We start from the raw sequence: 17,588 nt of genomic DNA, 5'->3' as shown, positions 1-17,588 counted from the left end.
CACACTCTTTGCCATCCATAGAGGAAAATGCAACACAAAGAGAATTCAGAGTGTTCAGATGAAAGAAAATTGCTGCTGTATCCAGTAAATAAACCTGTATGAATACTTCCATTTCACAGAATATAATGGAGGGGCAAACTAATAGACATCAATTGAAAAGCACTGATGAATGTAAACAGAAGTCCACAGTGGGACAAAACTGGTAGGGCAATCTTGGAGACTTTTTTCATACCGCTTACTATAAAATGTAAGCTATAGACTGTGCCAATAGACCATTTCTACTTACATGTTTTTGTGATGTGTGCACTTCTACTGGAGGATGGTTGGGTGGAGCAACCTTGATACAGCTCACTTGTAAATGAAACATCATTTTTCCTGTTGAAATTGTGAACCAAGTCTTTATTTTGATTGGCCTTAGATTTTGACCTGTAGGCAGCATTAGAAACGTAAGTGAATCCAGGAATCAGCCCTACAGCTTTCAGCATCACGGATGTTGGAGTAGAATCAGGTTTAAGTAGGTTTCAAAGGGGTGTCAGTAAAAGACATTATAGAACAAAGTCTGTGTAAAGGAAAGGCCATATGTTGCCTATATTCAGAAAGTCACTATATCATTACTCTTGTGTGTCTCCAGTGCAAATGAGATGGACCTGCAGTTGGTATTTGTGTAATGTAGATTTATCTTTCTTGTCCTTATGTCCTTCATTCATTCATTCATTTGTTTGTTAGTTTATTCTTTGGTTGTTGATTTAGTTAAAAAGATGACTCACTGGAAAATGAGTATAATAGGTATTTCACTACCTCCACCAGTACTCTGGCTGATTCTGAGCATACACATTTGAAACCACATAAGCATTCAAGGTAGAAATATCCAATCACTAAACGTCCTTTGACTTGTCTTCCCTTGAGAAGAGTTTGGGTCTTACTGTCAGGTACCACTCACCCCACACACCACCACTCCCATCACCAAGATGGCAGTCTAGGCTCAGCTCAGGCTGAACTCTGATCTGGTCAATTCTCAATATTCCTCAGAAACCATTTAAAATGGGTTTCTGTTTGTCAGGAAAAGCCATTACTTTCTTATCTGCTCCAGCAGCCCCCAACCTCCAGAGAAGACATCCAGTTCTCTGTCAACTCAGAATTCTAACAGATTAGAGCCCCACACTGTTCCCCAGGCTGTTCCAGCTAACCTGTCCTCCTCCTGCTCAACTTCTAATAAATGACAGAACTCTCCCACCAGTTTTCCTATCTTCTCTGTTCCCATAGCCCTGGCTGCTTCTCTCCCTGTTTTTTTCTCTGTCCCCAAGTCTGTCACCATGGTAGACTCCCCTAGATTCCTCTGGCTGTTCTTTGTCTCTCTTAGCTATGATTTAAATAAATAAATAAAATTAAAAACAAACAAACAAACAACATCAAAAAAAAAAAAAAAAAAAAAAACCTCTCCACTGATTATGGAGAAGCATCTCCATGATTTCTTTACTGAACCCTTGGCTTAAACTTACACTATACAGAGTTCTAAAATGTAAAGTTTGAACATCTGAATCATACTTTTGAATTGTAGAATTTGAAAGAAAGTGTTGCTTTAAGTTAAAACATTTAAATTAAGCTCTGCCAATATCTAGCTCTACCTAGTCACGATGGTGATATAAGCCTGTACTCCAGCCACTCAAGAGGCTGAGACTGGGGGACAGTGAGTTTGAAGGTGCTCTAGGCTCTGTAGTAAAAGCTTATCCACAATCAAGAAGGAAAAGGAAAAAGGGGAGGAGGAAAGGAAGGAGGGGGAGAGAAAATTGAATCTTCCTGCTGACCTAATTATTCATCTCCTGTTCATCTCTGTCATGCAACATTATAATAAGCATACTGGCTTTCTGTCAGTACATCCTAATTTTCTGACTGGATGGGCTTCTAACATCCCCCATAGAGAACAGTAAGAACTTGAATGAATTGTACAAGCAGGGCAGGTCTTTCTCAAGGGTCAGTGACGATTTGAGGAGAAACATTGTTCTCATCTTTACAAAGACATTTCATGCAGACGTTAAATAAAAGACATTATGGCAAAACCCAAGTTAAGAAGAATGTTCTAGGGGGACTCTGCTTCCATGCCTTTCCCCTGAGGGGGACTTAGCTGTCAAAAATATTTGGTAATAAACACTGAACGCCTTAACGGAACCATTGAAAGTTGTGAGTTCAAAATATAAAGTGGAAGACAGCCTTCCTGAGACCTCTCAGTGTAATGACAGAGTGTATCAGAAACCAGGCCAGAATAGATGACCTATATGCAAGGAAAAGAAAGGAGAAGGAAGGCATCTCCTGACATAAAGGGAACCAAGACTAACACTTTTCTCCAAATGGTCTTTCTTTGATAGAACAAAGTCTGAGAGTCATAATTAAGGCCATTCAGAGCCTGTTGGTCCCATGAAGCCACATTGATTCCCCTCCCCTCCTACACTGTTCGGTTGACTCCACGAATTGCCAGGTGCAAGGGTGACTAAGTTCTCATGTGAACTTACAGTCTATGTGGGGGACATGTTCTTCTATCTGGCATTCAAAGGCACAGAGACCACATATGATACCCACAGGAGATAAAAAGCAAGATAACAATGGAGCTGGGAACAAATCGTGCATGTTGAAGGAGACAGAGAACAGAGGACCAGTGAGGGATAAATGCTGGCAGTAGTTTCCTCCTTTCTGTCTTTCATATACAGCACACACTCAAATCATAGCAGCCCTGCCTCTTCCCACCACACACCACTGCTGCTCCCATCAGCCTCAGGGGGAATTGATGATAAAGCCATTTCAGTTTGCTGCTTCATGTTGTCTGAGACATGAGCCTATGGAAAATTACTGGAGAGAGATTGTGCTCTTGAAGTTTGCCTTTTTGAACAAAGAGATTCTTTCTTGCAAAAGTGGGAGGGACACCAGCCTGAGAAAAACACAGCTTTTGTCCTCACAGAATGCTCTTTTCGAAGATATGTTAATGAGTTTCTCTTTGAACTGCAAATGGCATCTACAGAGCATGTCAGATGCTAATGGCAACGGGAAGACATGATAATACACAGGGGGCCTTGCAGAGCTGTGTGGTAACTCTCCCCACCCTTTGAGCCTCCTAACCAGCCTGCACAGCCACCCTGTGACTTGGCATGCTGTTCTTTTTCATTTTGGGAAGAGATTTTTATTTCTCCCAAGAATGGCGTGTTTTTTCTTTTCTTTCTTTTCTTTTTTTTTTTTTTTTTGAAGGTCATGATTCCTTGGCTTTATAAAGCTCTCTTCTCATTGGCAAACTCATAGGAGGCAATGAATGACAATTGTTCCTTGAAATTTTTAATTACTGTGACAAAGAAAGAGTAATTATTAACTTTTGTATCTGAACCACCTCTGCAGATGTTCTTAATCAAATAAAAGAAAGAGGAAAGTGTGTTCCGAGAGGCAGGAGTATGAAATATACAATAGGGAGTTGCAGCTGGGTCGGGGGTTGACATGAGCTGCATGAACAATAGTTCTAACATTGGAAGGGTAATTTCATGTCACACACTGGATGGGGAAGAAGAAATTTGAGTCAAAAGACCTATTCCTGGCAGCATCTTCTCAGTTTGAGGGTACTTACTGCGCCCTGTAAGTGACAGCAAAATGCACTGAGGAGTCTGGTACTTTAGTGGAGTTAGACACTCCAGGGCTGAATTTACTTTTGATGGGCTGGATGCTGAGAGATGGCATGGAATCTCTCCAGTGTTGTCAGGGGTCATATTTATCCGAGCAGTACACTGAGAGTGAGATTTGCGTCAGGAGCTTCCTGGGAAGGCAATATTGATCAATATCCACAGCAGGAGGGAACATGCATGAAGGCAGGATGGGAGAAGTTGCACTGTGTTAATGGCAGTGAAGGAGTCAGGTGATCCCTCAAAGGGTGCCTGAGCTGCTCCGAGTGCACTAATGTGCCAGAAGTGTATTGCAAATACCATAGACCCTGTAGTTTAAACTACAGAAAAAAATGCATTTCCTTCTAGCTCAAGGCTGAAAGAGAAACAGTTTTGTATCAGCAGTCCTGGCTTCTTTAGTTTCCCTCTCTGGCTTACAGATGCCCTTCCTCTCCCTGGGTCTTCACATCAACTTCCCTCGGTGTGCATCACTGTTACCTCTTCTTACTAAAGACAGTTATCACCCTGGATTGGGGTTAAAGACTTCATTTTAGCATCTCCTTAAAGTCTTCTTTCCAAGTACATCAGTGTTCTAAGGTTTTGAGAGTCCAGCTTTAGGATGTGAATTGGAGGTGGGACACACCATTCAACCCTCACCACATGCTCCTTCAGACTGGCATCCTGTTGCTGTGAGGAGGCTGGGCCCTCTGGGTGTCTGTCCTAGGAGGAAGGCTTTTACCTGCTTGGGTCTGTCATGAGAGGAAGGCTGACTTCAGGAAGAGAGGGTTAGCATGGGTGAAGTGTAGCAGAAGAGAAAGCAGAATGATCCGCCTTGGTCCTGAAGGGAAAGGCAGATGTAGCCAGCATACGGTCCCTCTCTGTGCATGAAAATGTAAGCTGTTTTTTTTTTTTTTATATTTTTATTACTTATATATAAATATTGTATATATGATATACACTGCATATGAATATATACATTTATAAATGCAACCTGCTAAGTCCCTTTAGTGTTGCCCGTGTGTGTATGTGTCTAGGGCTTCCCACATAAGGTTGGATAACCTATCCAATCAGAGGGCTAATTCCCCAAAGAAGATAGATTCCCATTCTCTCAGCTGCTGTTAATTGCCTGTAACTTCCAGATAGAGACCATTATGAAATGTACAACTGTGTGCAGCTGGCTGTGCAGAGTTCAGCACTAGTTAATACATCTACAACACAACCTGTATGACTAAGACTCAGGTGACATCACAGAGGAGGGGGTGGAACAGTCTCTTTATCTTAACTGACATCCCTCACCCCATACCAGCCCCCCACCCCATACCTAGTGTCTCCCAGGATCACTTTGGTTACAAGGGTGGGGGAGATGAGCTTGCTTTGTCAGAATTTAAAACTGTAGACCAAAGCCCACGTATGCACAGACTTGTATTCTACACTGAGCATTTGGAATAGCTTCAAGGACCGTGACAGATGTAACATTTGCAAGGGTGTCCATTTTGATCAATATGAGGCAGACCTGGAAATTAACTTTTGTACAAATAACCCTCTAGCTCAAACCAAAATAACTTAAAGCTTTTTCAGTGACATGGCTTTTTTTTTTAAGAGTTGAAGAAAAGTCAAAAGGAGCAACTTATCAAAACAAAACAGAGTCTGAAATTGTGTTGCCATAGGAATGACAGATGTATTGGGTTTGCAAACCCCACCCCACCCCAATAAAGGATCCTTTTCATGAATGCAGAAGCAATTTCAAAATGCAAAAAGTGCCCTTTAAATGTTTATAGGTTATAAATGTTCTCCAGCTCATCCAACTTTTCTGAGAACATGGCAAGACAATTTTCCTCGATCTGCAATTTGGAGCTTGAGATGCAGATTTCTGCGGTGGCAGATATGAGTATGAATGTGCTTTGTACCTTTAAGCAAGACAAAGAAGAAAGATAATTATCGAAACTTAAAGGGACATTAAAACACCAGAGTGACGACTTCTGCAGGGGCCTAAGAAATCTTTCCATTACAGCTTCTCAAGTGGCCCTGGCCATTTCTCTATCACACAGCCACAGAGAGAAAGTTGTGTATGTATTATATCAGCTTTTTTTTTTTTTTTTTTAAGCTCAAGGACAATTTTATTAGAATCTGAGAGAAAAACAATAGTATAGAAAAGCTGAGAATCCTGGCAGCTGCTAGAAACAGGGAAATGGAGAAAAGTCATGCCTTTTAGATTATCCAGAGAAGCAAGAGAAACCGTGAGAAAGCCCCAGCTGTCAGGAAGGACATATTTAGAAGTCTCAGCCAGAGACCTAAGTTCAGAGGGCTTTTGGCTTCTACAGCAAAAGATTCTACCAGAGATACAGAATTAAAAAATAGAAATAGATACAGCTTTATTAAGTAAGAAAAAGCAGGCAGGTAGAAAGATGGTTAAGAGCACTTGTTTTTACAGAAAATTAGAGTTTGATTCCTAGCACACATCTGATGGCTCATAGCCACTGGAAACTCTAGGTATAGAAACCATTTCTAGCTGCTGTGGGCATGCACAAACACGTGAGCATACACTCACATGTATACACATAAATAAAAATAAATAAGTCTTTTTAAAAAATGCAAAGCACTCCAAGCTTGTGGGCTAGGGAAAGAGCCCCCAAAGCATGCAGCCATGCAGTGATTGTGTATGAGTCTGTATAGCTCCCACCTCTCCCATTTGTATTTAATAGGTGTTCTCTATACATTCTATCAGCCATTTTTATAAATGTTTCTTTTAAGATAGAATGAATTCCTTAAAAACTTGAGGTGGGGTACCTTTTACTAGAAAAGTAGGCTCACCTGGCTAGGACATTGTTGTAATCTGGTTTAGAAAACCAGTCTAAGGACCTCTGAGAAGCTCTCTGGTGAGTAACAAAGACTCCAGATCATTTGACCCTCAAACTGGGAGCTTACCCAGAGGGTTATCACCCCAAACCACAAGTTCCTTTCCATCTGGGTTTAGGAGTCAACCCTGGAGAAAGTCAAGAGATTCAAAACCAAGGAGGACTCAATACTGTTAGAATCCCTAGCCGCTCCCCCAGCTACATGACTGCACATGAGCTGTCCAGTAGCCAGGCAAGAGGCTTAGTCATCCCTGAGTCTTATGTCCTATGTAATCTGTATGCTGCATGATCATGTAATTTGCGTAATTTGCGCTCAGCTCAGCGTGACCATGCAATCTATGCACTTACATGGCATAGCTATGTAAGCCTGTATGCACATGTGCAGGGGGAACCTATAAAAAAGTGGGTTCCATCTATCCCTCCCCTCTCTTCTTGCGTTATCTTTCAATAGGCCTAAGCACCCACTTCTGTTTCTTTCCCTCAATAAACTGAACATGTTGTACCTCATGGCTTTTCTCGCATGGTAAACAGCTGCTTAATGAATAACATTGTGCCACTTAATAAGTAACAGATACACTTTTTTCTAGCTTAAGGATAGAGTAAAAAATGGGACCAAAAAATGCAGGAAGCCTCAGAGAGCTAGTGAGAATGACCCAGTGGCCTACCATCAGAGAAATGGGGACCTGTGCTTACAACTGCCAAGAATGGACTATTCCATGTGCCAAAATGAGCTTCCAGAGAACTTCGAGGGGACACTGTGCCTTCTGCCTAGTGATGCCTTGGACAGAATGCCTTGAACAATCACACTGTGCTGCATCTTGGGTCCACAGAACCCCAAGCTAAGAGATGGGCATTGTTTTAAGACCCTAAGTCTTACCATGTCTCTATTTCCATGTTAGAGTTGAGGATACTGAAGCTTAGGAAGTTTAAGTGGCTTCCCCCCAGGTAAAAAGTCAGGGCAGTTATAAAAACAAACTGATACATGGGCAGCTGGTAACATGGAGAAATCTTATGTGGGAGCAAGAAGTCTAGGGTAGCCCCTAGGATGTGGGTACTCATCCCTACATGTGTATTGCAAACATAATGGTTCAGTAACACCCTTGATTAGGAAAAAATGATTGTTACAGCTATGAGTAAGGTGTTTAATCAATGACTTAATTAAAAGAGAAATTGTACCAGTGGGCCTGACCTAATTAGATAGGTCCTTTGTTAACTTTATTTAACATGTGGTGTGTGTGTGTGTGTGTGTGTGTGTGTGTGTGTGTGTGTGTGTGTGTAAACCCTCACATTCCACTGTGCATGTGGAGATAGAAGGACAATTTTGCATTACTGGTTCACTTCTACCTTTACACATGTTCAGGTATCAACCTCAGGTAGTCAGGTTTGTGCAACAATAATCTTTATCCACAAAGTTATCTGTCTAGCCCCCTAACTAGATGGGTTCTTAACAAAGACTCTAGAGGTTGGGAATAAGGGACATCCTGGAGAAACTCTTGATAGGCCAGTAGGAAGAAAGCATCCATGTCCATACCCACAGGTAGGAATTACATGTAGCCTCTGTGAGCTAAAAGCCATCCATAAGTAAAATATCCCCTGGTAGTGGGTAACTCCACCAATGCAATAAGCCATGTCAAAATGAATTAAAGTCCAGGTTTTAATCTGAGCAAAGTATTACTGGTTAGTCCCAGGGGAAGAGGAGAACCACAGGGCAAGTCTATGGGCTGAATGTTAAATACCCTGTAGGATTGCTCTTGAGTAGCTCTGGGGGAGGAGCTACTGCTTGGCCAGCTTTGGAATGGGAGGAGTTGGAGATGGCCAACAGACATCTTTGATGGTCAACAGCTTTATGAGTGAGAAGCTGAATTCTGCTGACAGCTAGGAAAAGTGGGTTTGGAGGCAAATCCCCAGCCTCAGGTGAGGACTGCAATGCATATAACACCTTGCCTCCAGCTTTTGAGACTGGCCAGAAGACTCAAGCACATTGGACCTAGTTTTCCTGTGTGCTTAGAACAGGGGAGATAGTAAAGACTGTTGTTGAGCCTTTGTTTTAGTTATACTACAACTAAAAACTAGTCCATGGGAAGGGGAAGATTATCCATGCAGGAGGGACCAACTGCCAAGTGTCTCAACTTCCTGGTTTGCTTTCTCAGTTAACCTGCAATGGTCTTGCCTCTCTGTTTATCTTTGGCTTATTCAAAGCATCAAGGAAACTCCAACTGAAGGAGACCCTGCACAGCCAGGGGCTTTATCCCAGACCCAGGATTAGGCACAAGCCACACCCAAACACCTGTTTTCACAGAGAGATCCCTTATTAAGCTGGGAAGAAAAGTTAAATTAGCTGCTTTCTAACTCAGGCAGAAAAACAGCAGCAAATGATGTTGCAGGTGTACTTTTTAAGAGGAGAAAATGGGGAAGTCTGTGTTCCAATGGGCTAGGGTGTGTGGTAAAGGAGATGGGGAGAAGGGAGAAGGGGAAGGGGACAAGGGAAAGGGGGAAGAGGTGCTTTTCACTGGAAGAACAAAGGACTGCCTCTGGATAGAGGAAAGATGTGGCACATAGGAAAATGGTGGGTTTTTTTTTAAAGGTAAAGGGGGAAACCCCCATGTTAAAATGAGATGTCTAACTTTTAATTAGGCATGTTAATTAGGTGAGCCAAATGGGGATTCTGATTACTGGACTTCAATACTTTAATAGCTGGACTTTGGTAGTCAGTCTCAGGAGGAGGAAGTGGCCAAATAAGGGAATAGACCTTGGTGGCTAGCTTTGGGAATATAATCTAATGGTTTTCAGCAAGGCAGAGGGAATGGGGGAAGGGCAAGGCCTGCCAGAGCCACATGCTCCAGTGGGCTAGTGTCCCTTCAACAACTGTTCCAATCCCATACCCTCTCAAAATCCATCTTTGCTCAAATTTGGTAAATTCTGAAGTTTAAATAAATTATTAGCAGAAACCACTATTTTGAGACCTACCCCTCATCAGCCTGTGTGCATGAGGCTGTCTGTTTGGATTCAAGAAGACAGCAATGTCACCCAAGCTGTCCAAGATAACCCTCAGTTATGCCGGCATTTATATGCACACCAACTCCCTGAATGTTACTGGGCAGGCCACTTACATGGATCAGAATCCTTTCATTCTCCCATTCCTGCTGAATACAGGCTAATCTGGGCCAAGTCAGCTGTCCTATGACTGTGGGTTTTGAAAAATGGAGGTCAGCTCCAGATACTCCCAGCATGCCTCTCATGTAACCTTCTCAACAACAGTGGATGTGATACTGAAAAAGATTAATAGGACTTATGTCATCATGTTTATGGGGCATGAAACCCCCCACTGTGGATTAATGGATATCTTGGTGAAAGAAATATGTCTTTCCTACTGCATGCCTTGATGGGTAAGCAGCAGTTGGCATCTGTGGAAATATATGGAGAGATCACCTTTCAAAGGTCAGCCTTTAAAGGACTTTTTGACCCCTAGGTCAATGGAAATAGATTTTTGATTCTTGACCAAGATAACTGCAGAATAGACTTTCAACCTTTAAAAAAATTCCTATTGAAGTATTGCTTACACACAGTTCCTGAGTGTACAATTTGATAAATTTTTACAAACTGAACAGTATGTCCAGGGAACCAGCATCCAAATTAAAATTTAAAAAAAATGCTAGACATTCTCCAGCATGTCTTCCAGCAGCACACACCCTGAATGATAACTTCTAATGGCACAGCTGATTTAATCTACTTCTATACACTTTTGAGTATCATAGACATGGAATTATCCAGTGCATTCCACTCCTGATGGGTTTCATGCACAATTGTGGCATTTACCTGTGTTTTGTATGTGCCTGTAAACTTTTTCATTTTCATTATTTGTAATATTCTACCATGTGACTACATACTAGTGTGTTTATACATTGCTGGCTATTTAAGCAGCTCTTAAATTGGAGAGATGAAAATAGTAATGATGAACATTCTGGGGTCCTGCTTCTGATGAACATATCAGCTGGGTGTGCATCTAGGATTGAAATTACAAGGTCATGGTATATATATATAAAATTATATATATATATATATATATATATATATATATATATATATATAAAATTATATATATATATATATATATATATATATATATATATATATATATATATATTACTTTTAGTATTGTTAAAAACTTTCCAAAGTGGTTACACTCCTTTTTATTCCTGAAAACTGCTTGTGAAAGTTCTTGATAACCTAGATACTCAGCAGTATTTGATGTTGTATTTTCATTTTAAAGAGCTATTAGGTTTTAATCCCTGTTAGTGTAAAGGATATTACTGTTGCTGTTGTGAACCCAGTGAGCACCCAGTGGGAAAACACTATCACTAAACTACAGAGCCAAGGGACTCAGCATCAAAAGAGAAGATGACAGTGCCCCCCTCCACTACTTCAAGTCTATTAAAAGGCCTTCTGGCAAATGGAACAAGGAGTCTACCTGTCTACCACCTTATTTTTTAACCATTTCAGAAAGTCTCTGGCACATGTCCACATCTTGGTCAAGTGTGTTTGCTGAGTCATGAACTTTGCAAATCTGTCTAAAGCTATAAACTACATGTGAGGACCTGTGCCATGAACTAGTAAACATAGGACCTATGAGTGTCACCTGGTTTTTCAAATGATACTCATTTGCAGTATCATGAAGAGTAGGTCGTGATAAATTCCAGAACAGATTAATGTTGCTTTTTATGTTTTAGACTGTAGATCAAATAGAATTTACTGATCAATTGTTAATACAATGTGAGTCATTATAAATATGTGAAATTAGTTACAGAAGAGTAGATACACACTTTAGGAAGTTCACTGGGAAGACCTACTAGGGACTAGGACTCACAGATATTCATTTGAAGGAAATAATTAGGAATTAAATCTCCTTGACAGGTAACATATCTCTGAAAATTGTTATTTTTTTGTGCTTCACTGAGTTTCTCTGGGTGACATAATACTCACTGAACTGATACAAAGACTGTGTCAGTTGGAGTTTAACCAGAGAAGCATAATACTATGAGTTATATAGGGAGTAAAGATTCCCCCCACCCCACTTTTTTTTAAACTAACAATATCTTATGCAATGATGGCAAAGTGGGAAATATGTGTCCAGAGTGGAGTACTTTGAGGTCAGAGGAGAGGTCCTAACTGGAGCTCAAAGGTTAGACTTCTGAAGAGTTACTTGGGGTGCATCAGTAGGGTGTGTGGTCCAGAAACAGTTCATGGGAGACAATAAGGACACCATGGAAGCCATGATTAAAACTGGAACATACTGGGACAAAGTAGCATGTAGACCTGCCTCATGGTTTTGGTATAGGAACTGCAGCATCCAGCAAAAGGACCCAAGATGCATGTGTGCAAAGCTCAGGATTCAGAGGACCTGGAGCAGACATCAGCAGAAGTTGTAGAAGCCCGCAGTTGCTGCTTCCCAAAGGGATTCTTGAGAACACACATTCACAGCCTGCCTGGAGCTCTAAAAACACCATCCTAGTGAAATCTGAGGCTATGCTTCTGCCCTGCAAATCCCAAGGAACTGTCCCACTGTTCCTGTGGCGAGCCCTAATCCTGAACCACTCATACAAGTGTAGTTCTAGTTTACTGAATTCACACAATACAAAACAGCTGCAGGGAGAGACTATAGCAGCTATGGACAGGACACTGGAGATCGCATTCCTTTAGTACTATACAGCTGGAAAATGGAGGCCCACAGAGATATTGACTCATTCACTGTCGCATATCTAGGAGCAGGCCAAGAAATTCAGTGGCATAGGTCTCTCTCCAGGTAACATCCAAGAGAATAATTCAGAATTTCAAGTGAGTAGCCCTGTGGTTTTATCATTAATTAATTTTATGACACTACAAAAAGGCTACTTAATTTCTGAACTCTTGTTTTCATAGACATGGGATGGTACGTGGGCTGTGCCCTGCAAACTGAAGGCAACTCACTTCATAATGGACGAATAAATGAATGGTCTCTCAAGAGCCATCATTTAAGAAATTGTCCAGTGGTTTTGAGAAAAATGAGTTGTACCATCTTGAGTTGTTAAAGATTCTCTGCTAATTTATCCAGGATTAGGATAGAATACACAGGACTTTCCTCCTTTGTACAAGGCAGATTTCCAGTCTCTCAGCACAGCAATTACACTTCTTGGGTCCTTCTTCTCTCCTAAAGATGGTTTCTACTTGTGTAATCTGTTCTGAGCTTTTTGACAGATGTAGAGTACCAAAGAGCTGTAAAATCAAGACTCAAAAAAAGTGGTGCCAGGAGAAGCCGGGAGGATGTCCAGTCTGTCGTTACATATTTCTATGTCTTTGCTTATGAATTTGCAATGAGTGTCTAGCAGGAGTGCCTCTTCTCTGCTGCATGTGCATTAGCTGGTGGCTCAAATGCCTGGAGCTGAAATCATAGAAAGGCCACTCCCTTCCAGCTGGAGCTGTTGCCAAAATAGCTACATGTGGGTTTTCCAAATGCTCTTGCTACTTGTACAAGACATGAAGGTTGTGTATAAGAAGTAGCCTACCAAGAGTACTAGACAGAATCCACACTACCCCTCTCACTCATAAACCACTTAACATCATTTATTCATGGTCACAGACCTCCCAGACTTAAGAGATGGAAGTTTAGATCCCACCCCTCAGTGAGAGTAGTACCATCATCTTATACTATAAAGAGAACCATGGGACAAAGAATTATCAGTACTGGAATACCTTTAAAAATAGACTTTAAGCCAGGCGGTGGTGGCACACCCCTTTAATCCCAGCACTTGGGAGGCAGAGCCAGGAGGATCTCTGTGAGTTTGAGGCCAGCCTGGGCTACCAAGTGAGATCCAGGAACAGGAAAGGTGCAAAGCTACACAGGGAAACCCTGTCTCGAAAAACCAAAAAAAAAAAAAAAGACTTTAGTCAATTAAGTGGGCCCTTATGCAATAGCACCCTGGAGAATTTATGTGCACAAGGGTATACAAATATGTAATCAGTAGTGGGTGAAGGTAATGCTTGGATTCAATTTGCTGGCAAGCTATTTTTAGCAGTGCTTGGCCTGCAAGTAAGAACAGTTAGCTAGAGCACTCAATTATTTTAAAATTAAAGTGCTCTAACTTCAGCATCCATTTTTCTCCCTGGGGAAAATTAACTGGGCTGATGAATTTTGGACCTACACCATTCCCATGGTCATCAAGCCCATTGAGCCAGAAGCAGATTATGATCCCTTGCAATATTTGGACAATCTTGTTATGAACAGGATAGGTTTGAAGTTAATAGCAGAAAATAGCATTGCTACTAGAAGAGCCTCCAACAAGGGAACATGCACACCAATTCACACTCATGGACATGTTTGCACACACACTTAAGAGAAATGAGCAATAAAAATTAGGAGATTTATTCTCAAGTATAAATGTGAGAGGGCACAAGATTGTTCAACTCAAGTCACATTAGGTTTTCAGTAAATCAAAATTTCTTGATTTTTGAACTCTGACCACAGCTAGGTGATTTAGAATCAATATGACCATGTGAAGCATAAAGGAAAAGCAATCAACACTCATAGGTACAGAAGAATAATTATGGACTCTGGAAGCTCCAAGTGGCTCAGCACAGCTAGAAATGTGAGTGTGCCTAAGGGGACACAAGAGAATCTTATGAACTCTAGAGTCTTTAATTGTGAAGTGTTCCAAACATGGAAAAAATAGAGAAAATAATTTATCTATGTACTTTCTCCCACAGTTAATAGCTACCAGCTATGTGTCATATTGTCTCAAATCTCTTTACTTTCTAACAAATAAAGTATTAAGGATTCAAATCCCCTTCCTTTGCAGAAATCAAGGCCATCTTAAAACTACATGTTAGTACACATAAAAGAGAAACAACAGACTGGGAATTGAGGTATTCTGAGCAGCAGCATTTCACAGATTGGGCAGACTACCTGCACTGTTGGCCACCATTCAGAGAGCATAAGGATGCTTTTGTAGGGTGGACATGATGCAAAGCAAATGGTGTTTGCTCTATAGTGGAGCAGCTGCCTTATCACATCATTCCATTGAAGAACCAAGCTAGGTGGCAGGTGGCAGCTTCTGGTTAAGTTGAATTCAAGTTTCTTTTTATTGCTTATCTTTGTTTTGCTTATAAAGGAACTCAGGGCCACTTAACCCAATGTCTATGCACTTTATTATTTCAATAGTAGTCATGGATGGATCCCTACATCATTGTATCTTTATGTTTTTAAAATGATATAGAAATGTGCCATTTGGCAACACATTTTTTGCCATTCAACATGTTTTTTTTTTTTTTTTTTTTTTTTTTTTTTTTTTTGCTTTGCCACTGGATATAAACATGTCATAAGGAGTATGGGCATGCATAGACTTGCTCACTCTCTCTTTTAACTAAAATAGTTCACCTGGAAAATGATTTGATGGGGAACTTGTACTATTTGTGTATGTAGGCAGTGTAAATGACATAGTGCTAGGACTGGACACTCTAACTCAACAGAGAAAACAAGAAAAAAGAAATCTATTTATTTAAACCCTACTTTTCTATTTTTAAGACCAGGTGCTATTGTTTGTTTTGTCCTGGAGTTGAAGAAACTGGAGGGTAGCTTGTTCTCTAAGGAATGGAATTCCAGTGATGCCAGGAGGCTGTCCAGCCTTGTTGAAGTACTGATTCATGAATAGACTAGACAGTCAAGCCTTTGGACTTGCTTACCTCACATGATTTCACTGCTCTATGTGACCCACTACATCTCTCACACTAGAGCTTCTTTGCTACTGAATAAAAGTGCTCACGCAGAGTGGCAGGATCTGTATTCCATGTGGCGAGAGAGTAGAAGGGTTAGGTAGGTGATACCCACTTAGGTTCTTTCTTGTCCCACTGCGTGCCCATCCCACATCTATCCACCACTCCCACAAGAATTGCATTGGTGTTTTATTCAATTGTCAGTTGTGCCTTGATAGAGTGTTTTTAAACTTTATTTCTTATTGTTGACAAAAGAAAATAAAGGAATATTTATGTTCCAGAAACAAACTCGAGTTCCTGAGTTAATATGAGATATAGGTGAGCTGCTGTGTGTAGTCCATTTCTTCTCTCTCATTGACACATTATTCTTGAATATTTTAAAGAAATCCTGTATGTGCTGACACTCTCTCAAAGTAGAAAAAAAAAAAAAGGAGACACATTTTACTTCTGAGGTGACACCTAACAATATCTACCAAATTAAGTGTTCATTGGCCTTGTGTTACTGTCAACTAGCATTTTATTTCTGCTGCTTTTTTTAGTATGTTAGGTTAAAAGCAAGTGACTTTGTGTAAATTACACTCATGGAAGCTTTTTAGTTCACATTCAAAGATTATGGGTTTGATGACTCTATTTGTCTAACAAGATCAGGACAAAGAGCTCTTTGGTTACTGGTGTACTTTATTGTCACCTGTCAGTCTGCCTCTCCTGTGGCTGTTTTAGAGAACATAAAGTCGAGGTCCTCTGTCAGGATCTTGACATTATTTACAGCTTGCTGCAACATGGCTTATTGTCATTTATTACTTCTTATTTATGTAGCATCTTTCCACTGAAGAACCCATGGCTGCTTGATAAACAGAGCGTGCACACTCAGGTGCACGCTCATGCATAACTCATACACTCAAGTGGACACGCACACAAGCACCCTTACATATCACCTGATGCCATGATGCAGTTAGTACTCCAGCACCAAAAATCTATACAAAGCTTTCACACTCGTCTTTGTTCTAAAATTGTGCTTTGAGGAAAAGGGTACCATATTTCCTTCTACTTCAAGTGTTTATTTATTGTTTGCCTCCAGGTAGACCGGATCATCTTCTGTGTCTTCCTAGAAGTTGACTTCAAAATCTACAAAAAGAAAATGAGTGAATTCTTTCCTGTTGGTGAGTAAAGCCATTTGTTCCCTTTGGGATCAAAGGTAGAAGAAGTGTGGCTTCCTCTCTCTTCTCAGAACTCTTCTAACTGCAGTTCCTGTGTTTATGGTTAGCCTACAAGCATGTGCCGTAGTTTCCAAGAACAAGACGGGACCAGCCCTGAAACTTCCCCACCTCCTGAGGTCATTGTATTGTCTGAGGCAAGTCAGCATATCTCTTGGGGCTCAAGTCCTCATGTCAACTGAGGGTTGGACCAAACGATCCCTAAAGGGGATCCTCCAGTCCCAAATTGTACAATCCAGTCCTCCCTCAACTTGTAAGCCTTTCAGGCTGCGTGAGTACAGCAACCACATCAAACTCCTTTGTTGAAAATTGTAGGAAACCCATTTATATTTGTAGTCAGAATTCAGACTTTCCTGTATTTCATCCTCATTTTACTCAATTTTCTCTCCTTGAACTGCAATGACTGTATGGTCTTTTCTAGGGCAATCTAAAAATGGCTGCCACTCACCTTACTTCACACTTCCTTTTAGAATGTAGAAGAGGCCTAGGGCTTCCTAAAGAGCCCTGAGTAATGTATTTAGGATTGAATGTGCCATTAGCTGGACTGGGGTAATTTGAATATTTTCCCATCCTCCCTCTTACAGCCTATTAAGGCTGAGGCTTGTTTAATGCCTTGTTATTTTTATGGTCCTGGTGTCCGGCCGAGTGCTTTCTTCCTTAGCCATGCTAAGGATTGCTTGTAGGAAATACCAAGTTGCTCTGAGCATTGCTAGTAGCTGCCTTTTTTGTTTTGTTTTTTGAGATAGGGTGTCTCTGTAGCTTTGGAGCCTATCCTGTAGACCAGGCAGGCCTTGAACTCACAGGGATCTGCCTGTCTCTGCCTCCCAAGTGCTGGGATTAAAGATGTGCACCACCATCTGGACTGATAGCTTGCTTTTTTTTTTTTTCCCTTTTTTTTCTTTGTTGGTTTCCAGAGCCATTTGAAGTGGTTTTTTTCAGGCAGTGAGTAGTGAATCTGGTAGGTGGGAAGGAACAAATAAAGGGTGTTGGTGCACATTCCTCTCAAGCAACCTTTCACAGCCAAGTAAGAAAGAGCAGGCCCCACCCACAGTTCCAAGAGGACTTGGGTAGCTGGATCAAGCAGTGCTTAAAAAAACAACAAGGAAAAAGACAATGTCAACTCTCTACTGATGCTCTCTCTGGGT

General features: G+C 41.0%; 1 protein-coding gene across 1 annotated transcript in view; it reads left to right on the top strand.

The window, feature by feature from the left end:
* Macrod2 (mono-ADP ribosylhydrolase 2) overlaps positions 1-17,588 on the top strand; it is a 1,315,286-nt gene that overhangs the window by 1,106,118 nt on the left and 191,580 nt on the right. The window contains exon 5 of the mRNA XM_036186599.1: positions 16,308-16,389. Coding sequence (XP_036042492.1) covers positions 16,368-16,389 — 22 coding nt within the window. The 5' untranslated portion in view covers positions 16,308-16,367. The remainder of the gene's footprint in view (positions 1-16,307; positions 16,390-17,588) is intronic.

This window comes from Onychomys torridus, chromosome 4 (genome assembly GCF_903995425.1).
Source record: "Onychomys torridus chromosome 4, mOncTor1.1, whole genome shotgun sequence".
Taxonomy (NCBI): Eukaryota; Metazoa; Chordata; class Mammalia; order Rodentia; family Cricetidae; genus Onychomys; species Onychomys torridus.
The sequence above is the reverse complement of the archived record's forward strand: the minus strand, read 5'-3'. Positions and strand labels throughout refer to the sequence as shown.